The sequence below is a fragment of the Dipteris shenzhenensis genome, chromosome 15, assembly GCF_047967505.1.
Source record: "Dipteris shenzhenensis isolate YYH24624 ecotype China chromosome 15, Dip_SZ_1.0, whole genome shotgun sequence".
NCBI lineage: Eukaryota > Viridiplantae > Streptophyta > Polypodiopsida > Gleicheniales > Dipteridaceae > Dipteris > Dipteris shenzhenensis.
In genome coordinates, this window is record NC_141610.1 from 3,922,837 (window position 1) to 3,942,518 (window position 19,682).

At 47.1% G+C, this 19,682-nt stretch overlaps 1 protein-coding gene across 1 annotated transcript in view; it reads left to right on the forward strand.

Moving 5' to 3' along the window:
• LOC147893226 (uncharacterized) overlaps positions 1–9,234 on the forward strand; it is a 35,791-nt gene extending 26,557 nt beyond the window's left edge. Inside the window, exon 5 of the mRNA XM_087385663.1 lies at positions 8,743–9,234. Within this exon, the coding sequence (XP_087241789.1) occupies positions 8,743–8,820 (78 nt within the window). The 3' untranslated portion in view covers positions 8,821–9,234. The remainder of the gene's footprint in view (positions 1–8,742) is intronic.
• Positions 9,235–19,682: the final 10,448 nt, after the last annotated feature.

Below are 19,682 nucleotides of genomic sequence, written 5' to 3' on the forward strand. Positions count from 1 at the left end.
GAAGTCTGCTCGAAGAAGAGGCCCTGTGTGTCCCAAGCCCGGAGGAAGCGTCTCCGCTTCTCCTGACCGGCCCGGGAATCTCCCTGAATCTGGTCCCACTGGCCTCTGAGGGTATGAATAATCTCGCTCCAAATCTCCGTCATGATCTGGGCAGTCGATAAGGAGGTGCCACCGAGGATCTGCGCACAGCGCGAGGTCCAGATGTGCCACCCTGCAATGCTGCTAATAATCTCCCAGACTGGCTGCCTCTCCCGAACTCCTGTATCAGCCTCTGCTAGGTGCTGCGGGATACCCTCGAGCGGCCCCCACGTCCCCTGTGTGATAAGGAAAGTGGGGTCGTGCTGGCATGCCTCGAATAAGTGATGAAGACCAGGTGCGGTATTGCACCAACAGAACGCGCCCCAAGTAATCAATCCTAGCTTTGGTGCTGCGCGAGTAAGAATCCCGAAAGTCCACCTCCACACTTCCTGGGCGCGAGTGCAGCTCCACAGGCAGTGTTTTGGTGACTCCTCATCCTCATGGCAAATCTGACAGCATTTGTCCTGGCCTATCTGCCGCAACCAGCTTCCCACTGGAAGACCTTTGTGGGCAAGAAGCCACAGGAAGTATGAGATCTTCCGCGGCCGCCAGCTCTCCCACAAGGCCTTCCAGAATGCCTGCAAAAAGAACCTGGAAATACCCTGTGCATACCAGCTGGGCCGCTGGGTGGGGGGGCGGCTCTGGATCCTCCCAAGAACTCGCCTGCCCAGAGTCGTGCTGTAGGCGAAGAAGGAGGTCGGCCCTTGTCCTGTCACAATCTCTGGCCACCACCACTCTCCTGGGTCCCAATCAAGCTCTGACAAGGCCCGCCCCTCCCAAAGCCAGAGACGCCAAAGCTGCATTTGGTCCTGCTCGATGCTAGGATCTGTACGCCAGACCTTTCCCAAAAGGCCTACGACCCGAACCCTCTGCCATGGGAGTAGGGGGTCGATGAGCGCATCCTCTCTCCTGAGTCGTCCATCCCCAAAAACCGCGAAGAAGGAGATAGAGGAGTCATCCATACGTCCTGCGATCACCAGTGGGATGCCACGGGGGGTGAACTGTCCCAGCCAGCGGACGTCACCAGGCATGAGGACCTGAGGCTCAGGTGGAACCAACCAATCAGCTGGGATCGCGCCGTCGATCTCCGTGCGTCTCGCCTGGGCTCCACGTGCACCTCCAGCTGCGTCTGCAAGATCAGCCGTCTCCAGATGTCTGTACGTATCCCTCCAAACTCGAAGGGATCGGGCTGGCCCCCTCATCCAGCCATCCCACCTGATATGTGATCTCTCCCCCAACTGAAGGCCCTCGGCATCTCGGACCTGACCATTCCAGATAAGCGGCTGACGATCGATCTCCTCCTGACAGCTAGGAGGGGACTGAATGAGACTGAGGCGGAGCCGCCTCCAAACCATGAGGAGGCTACGAACGAGTGGGGAACGTGGCGGAGTGAGCGGGACGGAAGTGAAGATCTACAGCAGCTAGATACCTTGGTTTTCAGGTTGGCCTAGACATCACGCCAGCTCAGCAGTTTCTCCCGGTGCTAGACTCCATCCGACGGAAGCTGGCTTTCTGGAGCACTGCTAAGCTTTCCCTTGCAGGTCGTGCCCTGGTAGTTAACCAGGTCCTCCTAGCCACGGCTTGGTATGTGGCTTCCTGCTGGTGTTTCTCGAGATCCAGCGTGGCACAGCTCAGGAGGCTGGTTCGGAACTTCCTTTGGTCCGGGGAGGATGGTCTCAGAGATACCAGAGCCAGGGTTGCTTGGCAGACAGTCATTCTTCCGCAGGCTGAGGGTGGCCTGGGGGTCATCGATCCAGAGCTTCAGAGTCAGGCCTTGTTAGGCAAGCTTGTCATCCGCGGTTTGACCCTGGGGGGGCAGACGTGGAAGATGTTACTTCAGTAGGGAGTCGGTTCTTGTGTCCCGCGGTCTGTCCCCGTGGGATCCATCTAAAACCCAAAAACCTCCCCCACTGAGAACACGCCCCGGGGTCTGTGAGAAAACCAACTGATTTGTTCCAGCTGATTTTCGCACCAGCGGTCGAGCAGAAGACCTCCAGGGCCATCCGCACCCTCTCTAGCATCCTCTCATCGTCCTGGACATACAGGGCTGTATCATCTGCGTACTCCGAGTCCAAAAGCTCCGTGTCCTCCCGGAGTGGAAGGCGAACACCCCTGATCCCTGTAGACCTCGCCCGAAGGTAGTAAGTCATAGCCTCGGCGAAGAAGAGAAACAGGTATGGAGCAAGGGGGCAGCCCTGCCGCACTGATCTCTCCAAGCTAAAACGCTCACCCATCCTGCCTCCAATGATGACCCTGCTAGAAGCTGTCCTGTACAAAGCTGAGATACCCTGAATCCAACCTGCTGGGAAACCTAGCCGCTCCAGAGTCCCCTCCAAAAAGGACCAGTCCACTCGATCGTAGGCCTTCTCAAAGTCGAGAAGTAGAATGGCAAGGTGTGATCCGCTGTGCTGAGCCCACTCCGCCGCCTCTGAAAAGGTGAAGACATTATCCAGGATACTGCGATCCTGGACAAAGCCTGTCTGAGTGTCATGGATGAGGTCTGGGAGTAGAGGCCGAACTCTGGCGCTGATCATCTTGGCGAGGATTTTGTAGGCAGTGGTAAGGAGAGTGATCGGGCGCCACTGACGGATCTCCTGTCTATCTCCTCCCTTCGGGATGAGGCAAATCAGTCCCGAGGAAAGGCTCTCTGGCATCTGACCGCTGCTGAAAATCCTCTGCAGAGCTGCAAGGAGGGGCTGATGGATCTGGTCCCAGAAGGAGGTGAAGAATGCCCGGGATAGCCCATCCTCACCTGGGCATTTCTGTCCGTCGATGGCCATCAAGGCCTCCAACATCTCATCCATGGTGAACGGTGCCAACAGCGTCCCCTGCATGCTAGGCTGGACCAGGGATGGAGTGTGCCTCCACACCTCCTCACGGGCACGTCGAGTACGAGGGGCAAGCGGCTCCTGCTGGAAGAGGGTCCTGTAGAAGTCAGTGGCCAACCCCAATACCTCCCCCGGATCCGTAACGATGTGACCATCCGCTGTCCTGAGACTCCGAAGCTGATCACTTGCAGCTCTCTGGCAATGCGTCCTGAAGAACTCCCTGCACATCCGGTCACCCTTCCGGGCCCAGAAGGAGAGAGAGGCGTGATAGGAAAACTCTGATCGACGCTGGAGTGTCTCCTCCAGAAGGGCTCTGGCTCGAAGGGCCTGGATCCGAAGCTCCTCCGAACCCGAGGAAGCCTGTTGGAGTCGCTGAATGGAGGCGAGGTCCCTCCGAAGAGCTCTCTCTGCCCCACCAATCCTGTCGAACCTGTAGGGCTGCAAGCTGGCAAATCTGGCTGGACTCCTGCAAAGCCTGCGCCACCGAGCCAACCAGATCCACGCACTCGCCCCAGTCTCTGTCCCAAAGACTGCAAATACTGCTGCGCACATCCTCCCTCGAGAAAATGGAATCAGGAATCCGGCATGAGCGGGGGGGGAAGGGACTGAGCTACCGAATCTAATGATAAGAACACAGGCGCATGGTCGGACAGTGTCGTCCCTGGAACTATACCCGCCTGACCGCCTCTGCCGATGGCCCAATCACTAACATAAAATCTATCCAACCTCTCCAGGATTCTACCTCCTTCCCTGCGGAAGCCCCACGAAAAGTCCAAGCTCCCGTGCCAGCGTCGGAAGGACGGGTCTCGCCAACTGTCCCTTCCTCCTGTCGCAAAGATGAAAGAGTCCCAAGCTGACTGCTCTGCCTGAGACATACCTGTAAACTCCGGTCCTCTGCCCTGCTGGTCCTCCAAGGTCTCCAGATTGTTGAAGTCACCTCCAACAATCCAGGAATCCATGTCTGGGAGAATCCCTGTAAGTGTCCTCCAGAAGGTTGCTCTACAACGGAGATCTGTGGGAGCATAAATGTTGAGGACTCCAACTCTGAATCCCTCCAGTTCCAGGCCTACCCAAAGGGCACGGCCTGGTATCAGCGTGCCATGACCGAAAACTCCCTGGGCTAGCTGCTCGCCCACGGAGGTACAAACACCACCACTCCTCCCCAGTGCGCCGATCGAGGGCTCCCAATAAGTGTGAGAACGTCCAGGGAGAATCTTCCCGCATCTGCGGGAGTGAGTCGCAGAAAGCTTGTGCTCCTGGAGCAGAAGTACATCCAAACGACCTATCACTGCTGGCTGAAGTTCCTGTCTCAAAATGAGCTTCCTAGGACCACGGGTTCCAGAAGAGTGAAACCCGTTCACATTCCAGGAAACGAGGTGTAGGCTCATGGTGAGGGCTGGGGGGCTGCGAACAGCTGTCTACTCGCGGTCGAAGTCGAAGAAGAAGCTGACATCTCGGAGTGGAGGCGCTGACGCTTATGGGAAGGTTTGGAGGGGGAGGCGGGGTCATCCTGCCCGTTCTTCAACACCTTCAGCAAAGGCGAGAGGCCTTTGGTACCATGAACGAAAGCATTCTCGAGCCAGCTCGAGATCTCTGAGGTGGTCATGCCGTAGAAAACGCGGAGTTTCTGAGGGGTCTAGGCTCTGACATCTTGGGGGAGGGGCCAAGACAGGGGGGGCCTGAGGATCACAATCAGTCTGAAGCGTTTGGCGGCGCAACGCCACCGCAGGCGCATGTCACCCTCGGACCACTGCGTCTCGAGAAGCTGCCCACTGGACGGGCCTATCCAGGAGCAAACCTGAGCATGTGTCTGCTCCCTGAGAGCCTCCCAGACCGAGTCGTCTGTCCAGGTCTCGGTGCCGTCGCTAAGGAACGTGAAAGCAAAGCTAGGGCCATCCCTGGGGGCCAAGGCGGCTATCCTCCCATCCGCCCCTTTGCGGAGCAGGAAGATACTGATGTCGAGGCAAGCAGGGAAAGTCCCGAGGTCGGCCACATCCAAGTAGTCCCAGGGGCCAGATCTGTAAAAGTCGCGGGGGAGCTCTCTCTCCTGAAGCTGAGACCCGTCGGAGTCTGCTACTGAGGGGCTAGCGGACAGAGAAGCCTGCTCCGATGAAGGTGTAGACTCAGGGTGTCCTGCCAGCGGAGGGGGAGGGGGAGGAGGCTGGGGAATAGGCAACACAGACTCCTCAGGGGCGACTGGTGGAGGAGGAGGAGGAGGGGGAGCGGGGGCTGCCCTCGGCTGAGGAACCGTCGGTGCAACTAGCTCTGCGGGAGAGCTGAAAGAGGCGGGGGGGGGGAGGGATGGGGATGCATCTGGAACTGGGGCTGAGAAGGAGGGGGAGAAGACTGAGGAGGACGAGGAGGGGGCTGAAGCTGCGGGTCGGGAGAAATGGGGTGCAGACGGGGGATGGCCTGGGGCTGAATGGGAAGAGGTTGGGGAGAGGAGGAGAGGGGGACCTGAGTCTGTGGAGGGCGGGCTACCGTCGAAGAAGATGCTCTCCCAGGTCCTTGGGGCGGCTGCCTGTCAGGTCTCCGAGGTGCAGCTGCAGGTTGGGTAACCTCAGCCTCCTTGCCTTTATCAAAATTCTTCTTGTTCTTTCCTCTTTTCCTTCTAACCTCAGTCCAGCCGCCAGCTAACTCTGGTCCGGGCTCCGGCTGCCTCTGCTCCTCCTGGCGTGGCTGCCCGGAGGGGGGGGGAGGGGGCGGAGAGGGGGGGGCGGAGGGGGTCGAGAAGAGCTGGCGAAGCGTGGACAAACAGCCGCCAGGTGCCCGAAGCCGTCACACCTCAAACACTGCCCTGGCTGTCCGGTGACTACCATGCTCTGGGTGATGCTGCCGGCATCTGTCACGATCTCGATCACTGTCGGGAGAGTCGCAGGATCCGCCACAGCCACACGGACTCGGGGGGCTCCTGCCGTAGTCACCGCATCGGCGAAAGTATCGTGCATAACCCAGCCAAAGTGGGAGCCCAGGTCCCTGACAATCGGCCGTAGCTCAGCAGCAAGACCTGGAAAAACTAGCGTCACTGGATGACGAGGTATACAGAACCGAGCATCAAAATCCGCTGCGCTAAATCTGCGGTACCACGGGACTATCATGACAATCTTTCCATCCACAGTCGTGGGGGAGCCAGCAATCAGGTTGCTCGCAGCTTTCGCATTGGAGAGTTTGAGCCAGAAGATGCCCCTTCCCATAAGGGCCACCTCCTCAATATGGCCGTCCTCTAGCATGAGAGTGGACTGGAGCCAGTCCCTGATGGCTGATCTGGAGGGGGAGTGTCCAATGACTCTGCCATAAACAGAGGTAAGGGCAAAGTCATTGGCAACCTCTTGAACCCGAGATGATTGTTGCTCTGTCAGGATGACGCGGTAGGCATCTGGAGAGGGAGGGTCCGTCTGGGCCTCCGGTTCCGGGCAAGGGGCCGCCATACCGCCAAGACAAACTGCGAGGCTTCCGATGAGGAGAAGGCTGCCACCCAAAAAAGGGGGGGGTAGATGCGGGAGGGTGGAGCCGGGGTGTGGCGGGAAGGATGGAGGGCGGGGGGCGGAGGAAGCGGGATGGGGGGCAGGAGGCAGAGATGGCGCGGGGTGGAGGAGTGGGGGCGGGGATCGGGGGCGGTGGAGAGGAGGCGGGAACGGAGGCGGGGGCGGGGGAGGCGGAGTGGGGCGAGAGGCGGACGGTGGGCGTTTTTTTTTTTTGGGGGTTTTTGGGCGGGGGCGGAGAGCGGGAAGGGGAGACGGGGTGAAATGGAGGGGGGCGGTGAGGCGAAAGGGGGCGGGGGCGGGGGGCGAGGGGTGGGTGGGTGGAGCGGGAGGCGGGGAGGGGCGGGGTGGGTGGGCGGAGCGGGAGCGGTAGGCGGGGCGGGGGTCGGTGGGCGGAGCGGGAGGCGGGGAGGGGTGGAGCGGAGGGGCAAGGGGGAGAGACGGAGGGGCAAGGGGGGAGAGACGGAAGGGGGGTGTGAGTGGAGCGGAAGCGGGGAGGGGTGGAGCGGAGGGGCAAGGGGAGAGACGGAGCGGGGGGGGGGAGCGTGGCGAGGGGGGGCGGAGCAAGGCGGGAAGGGTGAGGCGGGGTGAGGGGGTGAGGGTGGGGTGAGGCGGGGAAGCGGAGAGGGTGAGCGGAGGTGCGAGGGGGGGTGAGACGGAGGTGAGTGGGGAAGGCGACGGAGGGCGCAGCGGCAGCGGGTGAGGGGGAGGTGAAGTCGGGCGAGGAGGAGGAGGGCTAGGGGAGGTAGAGGTACGGAGGGGGCGGGGGAAGCTCGCAGGAGCCGTTTCGTAAATGTGGGGCTACAGCTTCCTTTGTAAGAGTCTCCTATCGCCTCTTGAAAATGTTATGGGCTTGGACTGAAGGTAGGGTGACTAAGAAGAGGAAATTGGCTCCTAGATTTCATAAAGGAGCATTTTCTACTAGAACATCTTCAACAGGCATAATACCCGAATTTGTTTTTGTACCAATTCTTCCCAATTTTGAGCTTCCCTATAATCCATTTCCATATGTGATGTCTCACGTACCCTTTCTGGAATGATGGGCAGACCTTTTCGAAGCCATTAGAAACAGAGAATTCCACCTCAGTTTTGTCTCATTTGTTTCCATGGCTTCCTCAAAGTTGATCTTGGACTGAAGGTAGGGTGACCAAGAAGAGGGGATGGGCTCCTAGATTTCTTAAAGGAGCCATTTCTACTAGAACGTCTTCAACAGGCATAATACCCGAATTTGTTTTTGTACCAATTCTTCCCAATTTTGAGCTTCCTTATAATCCATTTCCATATGTGATGTCTCACGTACCCTTCTGGAATGATGGGCAGACCTTTTTGAAGCCATTAGAAACAGAGAATTCCACCTCAGTTTGTCTCAAATTTCCCCAATCTGGATAAAAGTATTGTCTAGGAGGTATATAATCATGAATCAAAGCCAAAATTATATATTGTGACCAAAAGCCTCAAAATTTGAAATCTACCCGAATTTGCCTATCAAGATTTTGGAAGAAAACTTGGGGGATCCTACATGATCAGGCAATCACAATGCAAGGAAGGAATCAATAGGTAAAATAGACGTACAGATCAGTATGATTGCACCTGGATTGCAAAAATAGCCAGAGCATCAAGCAGATCGCTTTCCTGTGGGCGTTCTAGGAGCCAACTTACCATAACTCCATGAACTCTGTTCTGATCACTATCACACCTGATCAGCACCTCCAGATAGCTGGGCGACAGGTTGCACCAAAGCTGATGCAAATTGGAGCTGTGTACGTGCGGATTGCAGCAGATTGGCTGCCTTGTGCTAGTTGAAATTGCTCATAACTCCTCCATTTGTACCCGGATCACTGCCAAACATGAAACAAAGCAGCCACCCCAGCTTTGCAGAGTATTTGACTAGAAGATCAGGTCTGAGGACCAATTATGCTGTGATACTGTGCTATTTCGGATGTGACTGCGTAAATCATTTGGGGAACAATATTTTCTTGTTCAAGACAGAGGCACAAAGTTGGCCATGCATGGCTTACCTCTTGATTTTGTATGGGTTGCCGAAGGATACTTTTTTGTGGATACATGATCAGGATATACAAAACATTGCAAACAGTAACGATTGACTCATAGTTTGTCAAAACTGATGAGAAGCTTGAAACTGACCAAGCAGCTGCAATGTCTAGTACCAAGTCTGTTAGCTGGCCGTTCTGTGTCTCTTGACATCAGAGCTTCATTGTGTCCTTGCGTTGGAATATTCTGGTTTGTAGCAAGTGCACATTTTGTAACATAATCTCTGCTATTGAAAATTTAGTGGATTGGTGGTTTGCATGGACAGTGAAAGGGAATCAATACCAACTGTTTTGCGTCTGCAGGTAGTGGCTGGTGCACTTCTAGGCTGTTTGGTCGCTCTTCTCCTACACATTGTTTCAGGGGAGGGTTATTCTCACTAACACCCGTTGACAGACACGTGAATCATTCTTTACCCCATTAGGGTGGTGTGTAATTTTCTTTCTTCAACTCAAGGTGGTTCTATAACTAAGCAGATAGCAGGTGTTCCTATTGAATCATATACCATTATGAGTCATATATCATTATGAATCATATTTACAAATGTGCGAATGGCTGGCATTTTTGGAACAGCGATATTGGAGATGTAAGAGAGGCTTCATGGTTGGATATTTCTGTAGTTGTGTGTGTAAGTGGTTTGGCTTCAATCCTTGCCTCAACCATTTAAGTCCATGACTTCAATTATATAAGAAAATCCAGCTTCGCTTCTTATAGTGGGATGCTTGTTATCCTTGACACTTTGATTTTAAGAACTGAATGGGGAAGAGTTAGTGCATTAGCAATATGAAAAATATTGAATTGGGAAAGTTCTTACAGCGTTTTTTTTTCTTGAATCAAGCAAGAGTCGAGCATCTACGAGCATGCAGGTAATTCTTTCGAAGTTGTGCACCTGCTCACAACCTTTCTGCACATGAATTTCCCAGTTTTGATGTTTTATTATGGCCATTCAAATATTTGCACATGGCATATAGACCTTCTGGGTTTGATGAAGGCCTCAACTTGGTTGCGCTTGACAACAGCTTCTAGTTAATGTACTAAAAACTAGTCTGCTTTACAGAAGCTTATTCTGTCAGGAATAAGTCATAACAAGCTCTAGGTTTACCATACGTTGGGGTTGTAGGATCAATGCCCCTCCTGTGTGCCCCCATTTAAGGACAACCCATGGGGCTTGACACTCCTGATAGAAACATGGGTGCAAGAGGAGCTGTATGGGCATATGTAATGTAAAAGGTGTCCTCCTTGCAGGCTAGCAGTTTCACTATCGAGTTCAGAATGGTCAAAGGCTTTTGGGAGGTGAAGGCTAGCAAATACATGAACAAGGCATTGCTTGTATCAGCTTGAGAGTTTTCTATTTGATAAGATGAAAGTTATCGTCATTGTGATCATCAAGATATTGTGACTTGGACCACTGCCACCTGAAACATTAGCAATCATTTTTTGATCTTGATTCCACCATGCTTGTGTTCTCTTTTTGCTAAGAACATGCATTAGAAGAGGGCATGATTCCTTCTCAGATTGTTGCTCGAAGGATGAAGTTAGATAGCAAGGGCAGGCCAAATGCGCAAAGCAATTAGAAAACAAATCAAAGTGCAATGAAGAGATCTATGAATAAAGTGCAACCAATAACTCAAGGAATTAGAAAGAGAAAATTTTGGACTATGCCTATGACGTAACAAGTTGATTGACTATGACATGTTAATCGTTGTTCTACCAAATTGGGGATGTGAAAGTTGCAAATAGGTTTTAGCTTATTTCAAAACTTTGGAATCATAGCCTTAGCCTTATGAAAATTCTAATGTTGAGGGTCAAGTGTCGAATTGATTGTGATTGATGAAGAGTTGTTAGCTAGTCGTTCTTCGAAAATTATGTGTTTGTGATGACATGTAATTTGTTAATGTGTAAATAATTTGGTATGTATCTTCATGTTTTCGGCTATCCAAATGTTTTTTCTTATGTTGCATGCAAGTTAGGTAGTTCAAAAATTATGCATGAAATTTACCCTCTTTTGAGGGAAAGACATTTTTTATTACATTCTCATGTTTTAAAACAGAGGGTTAATTCTTTCACCTAGTGCAACCTCAACTCTTCATCATATTGTTGCTAGGGAGAACAGACATATTGCTTGGCTTTATTCACAATGTTGAATGGGTGGGTGCGAGAGTACATAGGAGAGCCATGAGGTGTATTCATACAAAATCTAAGAGTCCTTGCTTTTTATAAGACCCACAGTCATAAATGTCGGAGCTGTTTTGAATACGTTATAATGGCACTTATGCATTTGATGACTAGGTGCACATGATGCGCGGGTAGTACCCACTATGCATGTCAGAATGTCATGTATATAAGGTCCTGGAGTCCTAGGGATCAAGTACATCTTGTTGCTAGAGCAATTCATGTGCATAGAGTGCAGTCTAAGTGCCGTTTGTATCTTGACTACTGATTTGGAAAAATAATGCAAGAAGCTTATTTCCAATTCAATGTCTATGCTCTCTTCTTTCTCTTCGCTATTTGTCTTAAGTTGTTCGATCCCCCTTGCACCCATGCTTCTTCTAAACATTGCATATCTTTGCGCTTGTACTGTTGAGGGCAAGACATTTCTTGGCCATCTACCTTGCATACCTAGAGTGAAAGGAAGGCCAGGCGAACCAAAGCACTAGTAAGCAAGGCCATGATTTGGGCATCAACATGCCTATAAACGCTCCATATCTCAATCCTCACCTGGTTGGATGAGACCCACAACTATCTAATGGCAATCCTCAATGCATGTTGGACTCGTTAGTCCTTTAAATTATGGGGTTGGATAATCACTCCATCCTTGGATTCTCTCAAGAGATGGTGGTGATAAAGGTGGCGTTTCACGGGAATTCTACTACTCCCCAATGTCCATGACAAATAGTGTTGCTGTAGAGTCACTCGTATGATATGTGAGAAGGTGGGGCATCCAAACTATACTGAAAAGGTGGGAGTCGATCCATCTGAATGCCTTGATTGGAAAACCTCTAGATATACATGCATACCATGCATGCCTTGATGATGACCCCTTTGTTTGCTAGTTTCTTGGTAGAGTCATGAAAGCCTAGTTTGGTCTTTCCTCTCCATTTCTAGCATCATGTTGGTAGATTGATAGTCTTGCTGGCTTCACTTGTATTTGATCTCCCTAGATCAAGCTTAGTCTAATCAAATGGGTGCTTTTGTTGATTGATTTCTTTGGTTGACTTCTCTCTGTGGTCAACCAACAGTCTTTCGAGGACATGGATCCTTTGCCCCCTGATGAAACACTCTCGCTCAGCCACCTCTAATTTCAACATTCTTCATAGTCTCATTTCCCACTTCTGTGTCGAAGCATTGGTTTGGATATTTGCTTATTACAACTAATCTTGATGGCTCATCATCATACTAGCCTTGCATGCGGTCTTGAGGTAGTGTGTGTGTATGTGTATCCCACTCTTGAGCTCTCTTTGCTATGCTCATACTCCTCTGTAGTAGCATCTATCTCCCTGATCTTGTCCATCTATTCTTGAGAGTATACAATAGATTATCATTGCTTGATTCCTTTTCTTTGTCCTCATCCATCTCCTCCTCCTCAGAATGGTCTTTTGGAGGGACTCCTATCTCTATACGGTTTGGAAAAGGATTCTAGAGGGAGATCAAAATGTTTGTGAGATGTGGGACTCTTGATTAAATAGGATGTGGAGGCAGTGACACCAATGACATTGGGATATCTTCTTGCTCGAACGTGGGCCTAGAGGGAAATTCCCTTTTAACTGCTAGTGGGGTCGAGGAGGTTCCAGCTGATCTCTTCTTTGGTTGAGCTACCTTCTATTAGGTGCCAAGGGAGGAGGAATAGGAGCCTGGTACTCATCTTCATCAATAATCACCATTGGCCTACTTGACCCTGGAGGTCTTGCTCGTTCTGTTGGTTGCTCTTGGATACTAGTTGTTCACCCTTCTGTGCATTACCCTCAAGCCACCCTACTCATGTTTACTCTCTGGAGAGTTCAGCTATATGCGATGCTAGTCAATTGTGAGGAGGTCCTCTAACTCTTTGAGTTCAAATGTCCTTGCCTTTGAGATTTGTTGATACTCCAGGGAATGATAGTCAATAAGTATTTGCATATGGTCGCTGACACTGACCTCATTTGTGATATTCTTTGCTTGGCTAGTGTGTATTATGTTTATTTCCATGCAACACTTTGATGCACCTCTCTTGCCAATCTCTATCTTTCCATCACCAATGCATCTTGGACAACCTTCAAACTCACATATGCCATACTCTATCGCCCCAGAACATTGTGATTGTTGAAAGTGGTAGGATCACAATTAAAGGCACTTGTCCTTGGAAGCTCGTTAAGTTTCCATGTGCACTGCTACTACTAGACCATCTTGCCAACATTGAAACTGGCGTAGATGTGCTCAATGAAACCTGATGAGTAGCTTTCTATGTAACATCGTCAAAATTGCTCATCAAGACTCCATTCTTTGTGACTCCCAACATGCATACAATGAACAATCCTTGTCTTGGGTAGAAGGAACGCATCCAATGGATTTTATTCATGGCGTCAAGATATAATCATGCCATCTGGTTGATGTAAGCCATTTGGATAAATGTGTAGTTGAACTTATCAAGAATTGACATTTGACTCTTGTAGCATGCCATCGATCTCCTAGAGCAAGCGAAGGAATGCAATAATGGAGCATTCCTTCAAGATGATTTGATCCATGGTGAGGTGAGGGAGGCAAAAAAAGTTGGTGAAAATGAAGGAGCTAGTACATTTCTGACAGATTTTCGATACTAGACTCAAGTAGTGAAATGCCATCCTCGCCTTTGCTGTTCTTCTTAACACAGCTCCCCAATTCAAATCGTTAATCCTAAGGATTAGAGATTAAGATTGTTGTACTTTTACCTACTATGCCTCACAACTCTCTCATCGATTCGAGCAAGTGTTACACCCTTTTTGTAATTTTCAGGCGTATCCACCATAAAATAGGTTTTGACAAAGTACCTTTATTAAACCAGTGAGTTGTACTGTTTTGATACTTGGGGTTGCCAATTTGAAACTCATGTTTTGAACCATGGTCCATTATGGGTTTGAGTAGTGTTGTTTATATAGCTTCTCTGAATCATCTAATGCAATTGAAAGATGCTTTCGACCTGTCAAAACATTTTCAACATTTTTCTTTTCTTGACTCACTAAGCTCGTTCCAAACCTTTGAACCCTCATCCCAAACCTTTGAACCCTAGATTCTCTCGACACGTTCCTCTATCTTTTCCCCAATCTTAGCCAAATCTCTCTCAGTTTAATACTTGCATTAATAGTTCATTAAAATAAATACACCCTATAGACGATCCTCTCAAGAGATGCATACTGCAAAAGTGCTTTCTTTTGGCATAATTTTGATCCAAAAATCCACTCGAGGAGCATTTTGTCTATTGTGAGTGCTAGGAAATTAGTGACTCAAAAAATTTTTGAGCTAGCAAATGCATTGTGAGTGCACCTCTCAACTTCAAAGTGTGGAAACAATCCTAGTTTCCATGCATCTTTTTTAAGCTTACGCAGAGTCTAAGCCTAGAGTACCATAGTCACAAAAACCTAGCACTTAGTGGAATCAATTAAAGGACCATGACTAGCTAATGCATGAAGAAATGGTTTGGAGATGTCTCCTCAAATAGTTCTTTTCTCGCTTGATTGTATTTTTAATTTCAAAGTAGAGTTAAACATTCGTCTTAGACAAATATAAAATATTATCCAAGATTTGCTTCAAGTTGAAGTCAAGTTGATCATCCAAATATGTTAAACACTATTCCAAAGTGATCCTTTCAAAATCTTACAATATGATAGGCCTTATTACTTTGACCATAGAACGATTGAGACACCAAGAGATCTGCCATCACATCTCGATCTTGTGTGACATAGATGAGTTCAACATTTTAGACCTTAGCCACCAGCTCTGAAGCCCTTACCTCCAGTATAAATTTAGTACTTAATACTCTCCTTTGAGTTGTTGAATTACCAACATTCAGTCTCCCATAACCTTGTGATGGCTGATTCCAACTCTGATTGCTAACTTGAGTCCCATAATTTCTCATGTTGCAAGTGTACTCATATCCCATGATATCCATTGTGATGTGTCACGTGGATGTTTAAACACTATCCCAAATGATCTTGCACTCTTCGACCCTCTCAATGCTCCCAAAAAAATGCCAATATAGCCTCATACTACGACAAATGCTAATGGTTGGCAAAGAACTTGGTCAAACAATCAAATCTATCATCACTTTCCTTTCACATGCATATAGCATTCCATAGTCAAGCATATTTACATGACATTGGATGAGATCGAATACTCATGACAAACAAGAAATGATTCATTCAAGCACCTGTTTGCTTGTCAAGACCTAGTAGAGTAGGGCTTGATCTTATGAAAATTCATCTCAGCAGGAAACCACTTCCCTAAAAGTTCAACTAGCTAGACCATGTTATTTTTCCCTACATTGGTAATACTTATTGGTTGCTACCATAAGCATTGGAAATTCCTTCGAAAGAATTGTTGCCTTGAATCAAAGAGAGGAGTATGCCATTCTCTCTAAATTCAAAACCCAAGGCCCACTTCTCATGGTAACTTTTCTATTGTTTCTTTTTCAAGAGAACATTCAAATAGGCTCTTTCACTATGTTCATCTAAAAATGAGATGTAGAAAAACCGTTGTTAGATTACGTTTGGCTCCCCAAATTATGTTGGAGTGCTATTCAAAGTACTAAATCTAGAGAACAGCTGCATTAGTTTTTGTATTGGCCATTTCTCTGACCATTTTTTGAAATAGTCAGTAGCTACCAGGATTTACCTCTTTCTTATGAAGATGCCAACGCAATGCGACCCACAAAACCTATCCCCATTTGTCAAAAGTGCGGAGGGTCAATATAGGAGTAAGTGGTCAACTTTGATTAATCAACTTCTTAACTCTTTGATATGCATAGTAGGTCTTGATGTGTTCATGAAAATCCTTTACTAGGATGGGCCTCATGAGTCATAATATATGGCTAGAAGAAAAGCAACAAGCAATAAACTTGATTAAACAAGTCGGGTAGCAAACTATGTTGATTGGATCATGGCTTAAGTTGAGTGACAAGCTAGGGGCTATTTATTAAACATACTGATATATAGATAGATAGATAGATAGATAGATAGAGAGAGAGAGAGAGAGAGAGAGAGAGAGAGAGAGAGAGAGAGAGAGAGAGAGAGAGTACTTAGGAGAAACAATGTATTTTTAAATACAAAATCACCCATAATAGCTTTTATTTGAGTGTGATTTTGTTATGTTGAGCCCCAATTGTCCCTCTCTATGTCATAATTTATAACTAGCTCTCTACTTAGTTGCCTCAACATGATCATCATCTACATCATTATAACATCCCATTTCACATTTTAACAAACGAAATCACCAAGCATGATAGATCCTTCATATCTAAACAAAAGTAATGCAAACATAACTACCTCTCAAAATAAGTATTTATCTTTCACCTTCATTTGTGCCAATAATAGGTATTGCTGATGGTAAAGTTTATCATGCCAACTTTTACAACCCTATGTTGACACTATTTGTAATCATAACAAGAAAAAATATATCACTATAACAACTGCAACACATGGATTGCCATAGGTTAGGCCTACTAGAACTTATCTATTACAATTAGATGCTAACTCAACTGCGTAGGCTTTCTTTGCAATGGATTTTCTTTAGATGTATTATCTTTCATTCAAGAGCCCTTCCAATGTTTTTTCTTAATGTGTATTATATTTCATTGATGAGTTCTTCAAATGATTTTCTTTTTAATGTGTACTATCTTCCATTCATGATTTCTTGCATATCCTATAATGTGTTGATAGGGTACCTAGTTTGAGAGCTTTGAGAGCCATTGAAAGACGAGTAGAGATCAAATTGTATAGAAGTTAAACATTTTAAGTACTTAGTAGATAGATGTGTCAAATTAGTGTCAAGTTGCACATAGGCCTCGCCTAGGGGACCAACCAGATCCTTTGGGACATGGAGAGGACTTCCTAGAGAGACAGAGGCCCACAGGCAGGCCCTCTGGACCCATCACAAATCATCTCCTATTATTTTGTGAATGAATCTTTAGAGGAATATATGATATATACATCAGTGTATAGCTGCGATCCTTCGAGAGTGTAGGCTGCACATTTCGTCCTTTATGGCGTGCCATGGCTAAACTGAACGTCCTGAGATAGCTCAATACTGTAGAAGCCAAATCTTTAGGGCGTTAATTTTATATACGCAACGGTGGGCAGATTCCAGCATGTAATCCAGGCTCACACACGCTCTCTGTCTTCCGTTACCCTTTCCTTTCATGGATATTGGGCGGCCCTTGAGTCGATGAAGCTGGACCTCCTTGAGAAAGCATCTCGAAATTGTCAGTCCATTGGCGAACTTCCACTGGCATCGCCATAACGTGGGTGAAAGGACGAGTTGCATCACATACAAGAGCCATGTTTGTAGTCACCACGAAGAGCACGAGATACCTCAGAGCGACATTCTTCAGCGTGAACGGCAATGAGTTGCTCATCAGTATGCTGCAATGTATCGACAGGACGAAGTTGCTTTCAAATGAGTCGGGATGATGGAGTGAAGGGGTGGCGATTACGCAGGGAGATGCATGCAGACCTTTATATAGCAAATGGTCCGTGCACTTGCCGTTGAGAACAAGTGCACACGAGAAATGGAGATTTGTCCTTGCGATCCAAGACACAAAAAATGCAGATTTGTGCTTCTAAAATGCATTCAAAGAAGTGAGGAGTTCTTCCCAAACAACTTCTAGTCAAGGTTGGCGGTGAAGTTTCACCCAACGGAATTGCTAATTATGCGTTTTCTTGCTAGTGGAACGCTTTAAGAACCTACTATTTGACCAAATTCTTGTCACCTTCTAGGAATCTACCTCTTGACTTTCGTGCTAGTGCCCCTATCACCTTCTAGGAATCTACCACTTGACTTTCTTGCTAGTGCCCCTACCTTCTAGGAATCTACCACTTGACTTTCTTGCTAGTGCCCCTGTCACCTTCTAGGAATCTACCATTTGACTTTTCTTACTCTTTCCATGCTCTAGGAATCTAGCATTTATTTGACTCTTGTTAGCAATATCCGTACATGATGCTATGAGTCTATTCCCACGTCGGTCGAACCCAGCATCTTCCACAACATAGACCAAATTGTAAGTGACTTTATTGAGAATTTATATTTCATAATCAGAGAATTTCTTGAACCTCAATATCTTGATTTTTATTTTCAGATATATATCCTTCATCTTATGAGTAATGGCAGCCTACTGAATGCATTTTAGGATTCATGGATGTGTTACATGGGTCCATAGGAGAATTGAAATATCAAGGTAGATCGGCAACACAGTTAGCTTAGTCCGGAGTCTTTTTTTGTAATCATCTTTACCAACTATTGGATATAGCCAACACACATGGTGTGTTGAAGAAACTACCTCTCCCAGCATGGAATACCATTGATTGGCCAATTCCTCATGGTATTGTAACAGAGTCATATAGAGCCAGGTTATTTTCAGAAGTACAACGATTTTTACGGTGGGGATTGCTAGTAGAATCAACAAAATAACTATTTGCATGCCAATAACAGTATTTGTAGATCTATTCAATAAATTTTCTATCAATATTTGCAAGACAATGCTCACTTATAATGCAAATGGTACTGAAAGAATTCCTGACTTCTTGGATTATGGTTGGGACATGATAACATCCAACCAAGTATACTATGAGGTTGTGCACAAATCCATTAAACTTAAGTACATGATTGCCACTCTCAATTTCATATTATCCTTTTAATATAGACACAGTAGAATGATTAGGAACCAATTGGTTTCAATGGATCAAGGTTTGAACTCTTTTGGTCCTGAGAATGAAGCGCTTGATATCACCGTTAACGAGAATGAAAATTTATTGGGAATTATATCACTTAGACAATGTTGCACACTTACTCAATTATGCCAGGACATTCAGGTGGAGACTGTTGCAAAAAGATTTTCATTCATTCTAAATAACAAGGTAAACCAAGAGTTGAATATAATTCAATGTTTTTTCTTTATTATTGAACGAATCATTAATTAACACTACATGTTGACAGGTATTGCAATGAAGGGAAAGGAGAATTTTGTGTAGAGACATCCCAAATGGGATTATTGAGATAATTCAGAACTCATGATTACAGATACGGTATTAATACTGCACATAGGTACGAAATGATTATTTATATAATATACAATTGTGATGCAACAGATGAAAATTATACATTATAATGTTAAACAATTGGATGATTCTCAAACAATCACTGTTGTTCAGGTGATGGTGGATGCTATGAAGGGTTGGCATCCAATGCCTAGGATGATCCCATGAAGAAGGTTGATCAAGGAGCTTCTCTTGTGCCTTTTCCTTGTCCACCACCTCCTCTACCATGTTCTGATCTAGTGAGGATCTAGTATCTCTTCCAGAATAGCCTTTGCTCTAGTTGTTGAACTTTTCTGGCTCTACAATAATGTTGGAGTCAGAGAAGCTCTACAATAGTTCTGGCTCTATAGTTACAGCCATGATCTAGATTGTAACTATATTTTTCAGCATTTACAAACAACAATGGAGACTCAATTTCTCTGGTACTGTAATAATTTGTCATAAAAAGTTTGTAATAGATACATTTATATTCATGAGTCAAGTCCCTATGTGTGTGTGTGTGTGTGTGTGTGTGTGTGTGTGTGTGTGTGTGTGTGTGTGTGTGTATGTATGTATTACAAACCAGAGTCTCACACATATATAAATTTCATTAGATGTCATTATGTATTACAAACTTCCAAGAGTACAATGCGCCTTAACTCACATAGGAGGCTCTGAAGTAGTTAAAGGATTCTCCGGTCCAAGCTCAGTATATGGATGTGTAAGGGGATGAGTATCCTCACGTCCAGACTCAGTATTTTGATGGGGACGGTGCTCAAAATCCTCAATATTTGTATGGGGAAGGGACTCATGATCCTCAGGTCCAGGCTCGGTAGTTTGAGGGGCTGGACAAGGGTCCTCATGCCCAAATTCAATAGTTAGAGGAGGAATTTTAGTGGATGGTGGAGGCATCTGAGGTTAGGCCTTAGGGTCCTTAACTCCCATCAGAGAGTCCTCACCTTGCTCTCAAGTGAGGTCCTCCATCAATTTTGAGCATTGTACCTGAT